We start from the raw sequence: 8,323 nt of genomic DNA on the forward strand, positions 1-8,323 counted from the left end.
GAAGTAATTTTGTATGTGGCAGTTCATCCACCCAAGCTACCTCATCTTTTTCTTGCCCGTCCCTTGTTACTCCTTTGCAAAGTGCATTCTTGTATGTTCCAACCAATTGGGAGTTGTGGCTTGTCCACGTCCTTAGCACATGGTGGTGAAATGTTGACTAGGGCCTAAATCATGGTAGGGGGAACAAGTAGGTTAGAGGAATTATGGCTCTAAGAAGAAAGGAAAAGTAACATCCTTGTTTGTAAAATTTTAGCTGTGCATGGCAGTATCTTGAATGAATTGTTTGATGCCACATTGTTAATTTAGTGACTTGGACTTACAGATTTCTACATTTCAGGTTATGTTGGCTAGAAAGTGTCAGAAAAGACCAGCACCACCATGGCTGGGCCGGTCACCGAATTTGTGGTGGGGTGGAACGTAGTCCAGACCCTTGGGGAGGGGGCCTTTGGAGAGTGAGTTCCTGTTTCATGTTATTCATGTGTATTACATGACTGGCTTTGTGAATGAATTGGATATCATTTTAGGAACTTGTGTTTTATGTTCTTTTTATTATTGCAGAGTAAAATTGCTAATCAATAAGGACACTGGGGAGGCAGTTGCCATGAAGATGGTGGACTTGGTCAAACATCCAGATGCAGCAGATGCTGTGCGCAAGGAAATATGTCTGCACCGCATGTTAAAACATGCAAACATCATAAAATTTTATGGTAAGTCAGTACATGTGAAGTGGGTTTATAAAGAGTATTAAAATAAGGAAATTTTGTATTAATATTTTTTAAACAAAAGTTGATAATTTACTAGAGGTAGAGGTATCATTTAGATAAAGCTATGTAACAGTTGGAATATTGACAAATATGGCCATTGAATCTACTTGATACTGCAAGTGTAGAGAACTTGTTGACCATGAAGTTGATTACAAGGTAGTTGTGGGTAGAATTAGAGGGAATATCTTCAAAGTAATGTGAATTTACTGGAATTGATATTAGCAGGATTAGCTTTAGTAGTAACTAGTTCTTCTCTCATTAATTACCATTATTATTTTAGGACTTGATGTCTTAAATATAGTTTAGTTTTCGTTGAAGCCACTGGTCTAATCTAGTGAGAATATGATTAGGTAATTTATTTCTTACGTTACATTGGTTTTGCAACCTAATACACAAGTACTTGGTTTAAATGCTGATAGATTGCTTATCCCTCAGGAAGTCGCCGTGAAAATTCAATGCAGTACATGTTCCTGGAATATGCTGCAGGTGGTGAACTATTTGATCGTATTGAGCCTGACACGGGCATGCCTCCCCATCAGGCACAGAAGTACTTCAGGGAATTGATCAGTGGTGTGGTAAGTGAATCTGCTCCATGTTTTTACCCTTAATTAGTTCAGCAGTGTCATTAACGTCATGTCAGAGGATTAGAACTGCAGTTTTTAGTTACACAAATAGAACCCCTTTAACTGTACCGATGGAAGTATTCATTACATTAAAAGCAGTCAGAAATGTTTTTCTTGCTCAGTTCCAATATTTGTTCTTACATGAACATTATTTCAGAATGAACACCCACCAGATGGATTTTAATTTTTGATCATTAGATAATGATGTAATTTTGAATGAAAGTGAAATATCCCTCTAACTTTTATTTTCATTGTATATTTTATATTGTACAGATAATGTATATTGTCCTCTTGCTGAGGATGAACAAAGGCTGTTGGTGCATGCAAGGCAGGGTCTTTGGTATTACCAGGATGCATGTAAGAGAGATTCATGCGCCAGGTGTACCAAGGCACCTTACCTGTGCAAAAGAAGACGTTTGGAAGAACAGGGTTTTTATGATTTTTATTTTTTATTTTTTATTTTTCCCTCTTAGCTTGTTCCTTGAAGGACTTTACTAAAGTTTCCTTTATCATGGCAGGAATACCTCCATGGACGGGGTGTTACACACCGGGATCTCAAGCCAGAGAACTTGCTGCTTGACGAGAATGACCATCTTAAAATAACAGACTTTGGAATGGCCACTCTCTTCAGACACAATGGGAAGGTAAACTTTATTATGATAGTTATTTTGCCTTCTGTATTGCATTGCAGTGCATTCAATTATTTTGGATTGTGAAGTGTCGGTTAAAGAGGCTTTATCAACATTTTTTTTATTTTTAGGAACGTGAATTGGATCGTCGTTGTGGAACAAAACCATATATGGCTCCTGAAGTATTGCTGAGACCCTATAATGCTGAACCTGCAGATATTTGGTCTTGTGGAGTGATTCTTGTTGCACTGCTAGCTGGTGGTAAGTGCCTTTTATTCTTAATGTAATTACTAATCAGAGCTATTAAACAACTTTTTTTTTTTTTTTCTTCAAAGTAACATATGACTGAAGGAAGAGGATTTTCTTCGGAATGGAAAAGTGCATATTTATATCACAGGCTCAGCAAATTCCATTTTCATAATTATTCACTGAAACCCTTTCAATAAATTTGCTCTGGAAAAACTGGCTTTGAAAATGAAGACCCCATGAGAACCCGCTTCTGCCTCGTCTTTGGTGATCTAGCTGTGTGAGAGATGAAAGACGTCATAAAGCTAGATTACCAAAGTCAGGGCTGAAACTCGATTCACCGTGCACCCAAAGCTGTAAGTATTGAGTGAAAGAGCATATGGAAAAATGGAAGGGAAATCTGTATGAGGTAGAGGGTAATGAATGTCATGCAAGGATGGTTTGAAGTCCTTGTTTACAAAAATGCCTAATAGCTTATTTATTAACTTGATCCTAAATGGTTTGAGACTTGTAAAGCAAAAGCTCCACTTGCAGATCGCATAATGTAATGATAGCCACCCCTTGACAACAATGGTCTGGACCATAATGCAATCATCCATACAGGGTTGACAACTGAATGGAATGGTTAGAGAAGTGTTTGAAAAATATGTCTTATAAAAAGTTCCTTTCCCCTGTAAAATACACTAATAGAAATTTTTACAAATGACCTAGGATCATAAACCCATGTTTGCAATAGATTAGAACAGTCTGGGAAAATCAAATTTACTTTTAGGCAAAAAAAAAAACTGATTTTTGAGGTAAAGATTCGGTTGAAAGGGTGACTGGCTTGAATGCAGGATATACAAGTAATGTTTATAATTCTGCCAACCTGACAAGAGCATCTTTTCCCTGACAGTGGCATTAGTAACCACACAGCCTATGTTACTGGTACATGGAGTGCCAAGTTGAATACTTGCTAGAATTGCAGGATTTTAGCTTTGGGAGTAAGGTTTGAAAGGTAGCTGCAATATTGCTACCTTTCACTAGCACTCCCATATAGAAATTCCTGTTGACAGTAATAAATACTCTTTTAGTGTAAAGTATTTTACTGGAAATGGGAACATGTTTGCTTGTGTATTTCATGGTTTTAAATTGATTATTAACTGAGGTTAGTCTGTCACTTAGAAATGCTACCACATTCAGTCTGTGAAGGAAATTTCTAATGCAGTGTTTTTAATCTCGACAGAATTGCCATGGGATGAACCAACTTTTTCTTGTCCAGAATACACGGCCTGGAAAGACCGAGATTGTAGGTTGTTCACAACCACACCTTGGACAAAGGTGGACAATCTGGCCCTCTCTCTTTTGCGCAAGGTAATATATTCATCAAATTTCTTAGTTTTTAAGTTTATTTGACTGTTAGGTTTTACAAAAGCATGTGTGGAAAGAATATACCAATTGCACTTTAGCTTCTAACATCAGTAGAAAAGGTATGAAGGAGAATGAATATCTGCAAGATGCATTTAACCAGATTCAAATGTTTTTGTCAGAAATGCAAAAATGTATTTGAAATCAGTTAAGTACATCTTTTGTATTACAAGATGTTCATACTCGTACCTTTTCTATACTTGCAGTAAATATGGTTCATTTTAACATGATTAAAAATGAACAAGGATTAACCAGTAGTATTGGATGGCATGGAAGCAAGTTTCCTTTATTTCAAATTACTTGTATCTCATGTGTACAACTAGTACAAACCTTTTTTCCATGATTCCAGCAGTCTCTGGTAGCGCATAGACCTGGTGCTTCATTTTCAGCTTTGACCCTTGTACTTATTCATTGCTAAAATCACTTATAAACCTTATTTTTTCAGGTATTGAATACTGTACCTAGGCATCGAGCAACAGTACCTCAGGTGAAAGCACATCAGTGGTTCACAAAGAACTACCACAAATCTTCAGGTAAGGATAAGTTCTAGCTTTCATATCTAACAAGGCTTAAACGAGTATTTTCTGACGTAGTCTTGCATTAGTATTCAAGGTTTGCAGGTTACATGTATTCCTGCTTAGCAAGTTAGCAGTAAAAGGCAGATGGGTGGCAGTTACACAGTTTGCTTCTTATTACTTAAGGCATTAGAAAGAAAACAAAATTTTCATGTGTATAGCTTTTGAAATGCCAGCTAAGATGACGTGACGTGAATGGAAAAATTGATGCAACTGCATTCTCCGCTCTCCTGTGAAGGGGGTTGCAACATCCAGTTTTATATAGAAATTGATACTCCATGCAACATGCTGACTACCAGGCTGCTGTTTGTTTACCCAGCATAGGAAATCCTAATTTATGGAAGTATGTATAATCAAGAATTAAAGGTTGAGGTGTCAGGTACTATGTGACTCTGCAGACCATTACCATGCAGAGTTTCCAAGTATCTGTTATCTCTTCCTCTGACACAAACTATACCCAGTATTCAAGTATCACGTGTGATTGACCTACATAGACTTAGGATTGCTACCCATGTACTGTAAAGGCCCTTGGTTCACAACTGGCTAAGGTGTATGCAGAGCTGGAATTGGTTTGTCTGCTACTTTGCTTTGGTGGTTTAGCATTATGATGGTAGTAAAGAGTCCATAAAGCTAGATTACCAAAGCATGGAGGTGGGCTTGGTCATCGAAGCCGCAAGTAGTTCAGTTGCAGTATCTTAGTGCTGGCATAAATTTTCTGAAAATGTACATCTGATATTGTGGAACGAGGAGAACAAGAGACTGGGAATGGTGGCGTCTTTGGTGATCTAGCTGTATGAGGGTTTAAATATCATATAGCTGGAACACCATGGGACATTACTGCTCCCGTAAGCATCGCAGCATTATAATATTGTTGCAAACCTTTCTTGTTTACAATTTGTTCCCTAAAAGTGGCCAAAATGTAAGCATTTACTTTTTTCAGGTTTTGGACGCAGTGCATCGAATGACAGCATGACCCCTACTACCAAGCGTGTGTGCAGTGAGCTTGAACGGGAAAACTCCTCATTCTGTTTGGAAGACATGTCAGCACGGTTAGCATGTTCACAGCCAGAGGCCCCTACATCTGCTTCAATTAATACTGTTGTAAGTATCATTAATTTTTGGATGGTTATTTTTGAGTTTAGAATTGAAGATGACTTGTTACAAAGATGGTTTTCCCCAAATGATTTGACTTTACAAATTATTACTTGGTTGATAATGAATAATGGAAGAAAATGGGAAAGATAAGACCATTTGATAATAGCTAAATTTCTATTGGTCAAGAGGGTATTTGGGTATCTCTAGGTGAAAATGTTGAGGCATAGGCTCTGAGGATTTAACAAAGCAAAACATTTCCTTGACGTGCACCTCTGGGCTGCAAAGAAATGTGACTAGTAGTTTTACCAACAGATTTTTGTAATTGGAATGTACTTGTCTGACATGTAAACCCTTCATTTCAGAATGGTCCTAATGTAGACATGGGGGTTGTGAGCTTCTCGCAACCAGCCCAACCTGACCAGCTGTTGCTCTCCTCTCAACTTACTCAAAGTACACAAGCAAGTCAAACACCACTGCAGAGGCTTGTGAAACGCATGACTCGTTTGCTTGTAAGGACCAACCTGGAGGACACCCTAACTCACCTGGAAGCATTGTTCAACAAGATGAACTACACTTATCGTATGCACAATGTCAATGTTGTAAGTATTATAGGTTTTTCACAATTATCATGGATTATTATTTGTGATTATATGATCTTGCCTAAAGATAATTTTTCTTAATAAGTCTTTTCCTATTTTCAGCTTACTGTAACCACTCTGGATCGACGTGGAGCTCAACTTGTGCTGAAAGCAAGCATACTGGATATGGGCCAGCATATTCTTGTGGATTTCAGACTTTCAAAAGGATGTGGATTGGATTTTAAACGACATTTTCTGCGAATTAAAGAGGGTTTATCTCATATAGTAATCAAGGGTCCTGTAACTTGGAATATGGCTCTAGCAACAAATATGCTACCAGCCTAATTTGACCCAGACAGAAAATTTTTTGAAGTCTTTCAAAATTTATATGCTGACTGTTACTCATGCTTGTGTAAGATGTAAAGTATTAGTCTTTAATGAATAAGCTATGATTTATACTCGGTTAAAGTATAAAAGTGTTTGATATTGAATGTGTGATTAACTTTGAAAGAATTGGATGTAAGACTGGTATGCCTGTAATAATTTTTCCCTGTCTAGATTAAGCATTTGGTTAACTTGAAAGGTGACCTCCCAGTAATAGTAGTATGGCAGAATGTTCCAGCAACATTGGCTGCCTGGATAGGTAGTGAGTACCCATCTCAACAGTGTGCTGCGGTTGTAAGAGAAGTCTTGCTTTTGACCAGCCTTCTCTCTACTCTCGCAGGCAGAATTCTAGTCTTTCACTGATGGGTGCTTACTTGCTTTTACGAAAGTAAAAAAAAAAAAAAATTGTTCAATCATTCCATTTTCCAATTGAGGAATAAAAACTGTTAACTTACTGTCAGTTAAAGAAATAATTTTTATTTTTATTTACAAGACTTTTATTACTCCTATTTTTTGATGGCATATTTCAAAGATGGTAATTTTCTCGTGTAGTATAAATAAAGTGATTAAACTGTTCTTAGTTTATTTCAGTTGAATAAATTTGATTGAAGGATTATCGTGCAAACATTTGGGAGTAGAACTATAAATACCTATCCTCTAGCTTGTGTAGAGAGAGGGCATGTACTAAGCTTTGGCCCTGTCCACATGAGGGCCAGTTAACGCATGGGCACACATCAGAAAGCATGGGCAGTTTCTTGAAATAGCCATGCCTGTTCCCTGCAAGTGGATCTTTCCAGAGTTAAGAGAATGCGAGGTTGCTATCTCACTTCTGACATGCCAATACCCTTGTGCCAGCGCGGGCATTCCTTCGTGTGTATAGGGCCCAGGTAGAAATTTATTAGTGTGGTTTCATTGTTTAAAGTGTTGGTAAAATTTTCACCAACTTTACTTATTTCGTTATTGATGATATGATTAAGTTGAATTGAAAACTTCTGATTAGTGTAGCATGAAATATTCGATAAGTACATAAAACGGTTTCATCAACCATTGCTGAAGTTTTTGCAACTAGAGTAGAAATGATGTACATAACATAGTACAAAACTGGATAAAAAACGGAATTGACTTTTAAGAAGGAAATTACTAGTAACTTGAATACAGAAGTACTTTAACTAAAATTTAAAGTATGCAAATTGTAAATGGAGCAAAAGTGAATACAAAAGGTATCCAGAAAATTGTACCTGAAGTGTAAGACCTTTCGAGATGATTCTTGCATTGAAGTAATCAGCTAATGGTGTTGACCCCAGAAAACTGCATGATCAATCTAATGATGCACTACAGTCGAGCATTAACATTTTGATCAATTGTATGAAGATGCTTATTCAGATCCTTTTCCTTGAAGCAAATTCATCTCGAATTACCCCTTGGCCTTGGCTGTATACTGGCCGATTATTTCTTGTAACCTGAAGAATGTGCAAAATTGAGTTTTTATGAAGTTGTTAAGTTACTTGATTTTGAAGATGTAATTTGCTTCGTATACCCCAGTTATGCTCTCGGTGATTGTCAAGGAAAATAAAAATGTATTTTTATAACTTGATTTAGTTCCTTCCCAATTATGTCCCCCACCCCCCCGTTATCATGGGTGGTGGTGGGGGGTATAGGAAACCGACTGAGGCCTAATGTTGATCATCCCTGCCCTGGACTTCATCCCTCGCCTCAACAAATTTTGCAAGGTCTTTTCTCCCTCTTTCCTTTTCCTTCTCTTTTGCCTCCCCCTGTTCTGTCCACTTAGTTTTGCGTTGATGCCTGGTACATTCTGATCCTAATCATTAAATGTTACATAGCATTTTATTTTTGACCAATGTCCATTCTAGAAAGCCACAAACATTGCTTTACTGTGACCCCCCCCCCCCAAAAAAAAAAAAAAAAAAAAAAAAAAAAAAAAAAAAAAAGCCCCCTAGTCCCACCCTATTATATAAGCTGTTACTGATCTAGGATGTTGACGCAGCAGGGAAAAAGACCACT

At 37.4% G+C, this 8,323-nt stretch overlaps 1 protein-coding gene across 1 annotated transcript; it reads left to right on the plus strand.

The window, feature by feature from the left end:
• Positions 1 to 290: 290 nt before the first annotated feature.
• LOC119572113 (serine/threonine-protein kinase grp-like) lies at positions 291 to 6,790 on the plus strand. The gene is made up of 10 exons (XM_037919106.1): positions 291 to 452; positions 559 to 707; positions 1,200 to 1,339; positions 1,906 to 2,031; positions 2,148 to 2,277; positions 3,488 to 3,615; positions 4,115 to 4,202; positions 5,185 to 5,345; positions 5,702 to 5,938; positions 6,041 to 6,790. The coding sequence occupies exons 1-10, from the start codon at positions 379 to 381 to the stop codon at positions 6,260 to 6,262; spliced, it is 1,455 nt and encodes a 484-aa protein (XP_037775034.1). The 5' UTR covers positions 291 to 378; the 3' UTR covers positions 6,263 to 6,790.
• Positions 6,791 to 8,323: the final 1,533 nt, after the last annotated feature.

Source organism: Penaeus monodon, unplaced genomic scaffold, assembly GCF_015228065.2.
Source record: "Penaeus monodon isolate SGIC_2016 unplaced genomic scaffold, NSTDA_Pmon_1 PmonScaffold_97, whole genome shotgun sequence".
NCBI classification, from domain to species: domain Eukaryota; kingdom Metazoa; phylum Arthropoda; class Malacostraca; order Decapoda; family Penaeidae; genus Penaeus; species Penaeus monodon.

Bases quoted from the DNA above. Each gene is read 5' to 3' on its own strand.
- LOC119572113 (XM_037919106.1), top strand. From the start codon at position 379: ATGGCTGGGCCGGTCACCGAATTTGTGGTGGGGTGGAACGTAGTCCAG. The intron at 2,032-2,147 runs GTAAACTTTATT...TTTTATTTTTAG, and splicing joins TCTTCAGACACAATGGGAAG to GAACGTGAATTGGATCGTCG. The intron at 5,346-5,701 runs GTAAGTATCATT...CCTTCATTTCAG, and splicing joins CTGCTTCAATTAATACTGTT to AATGGTCCTAATGTAGACAT.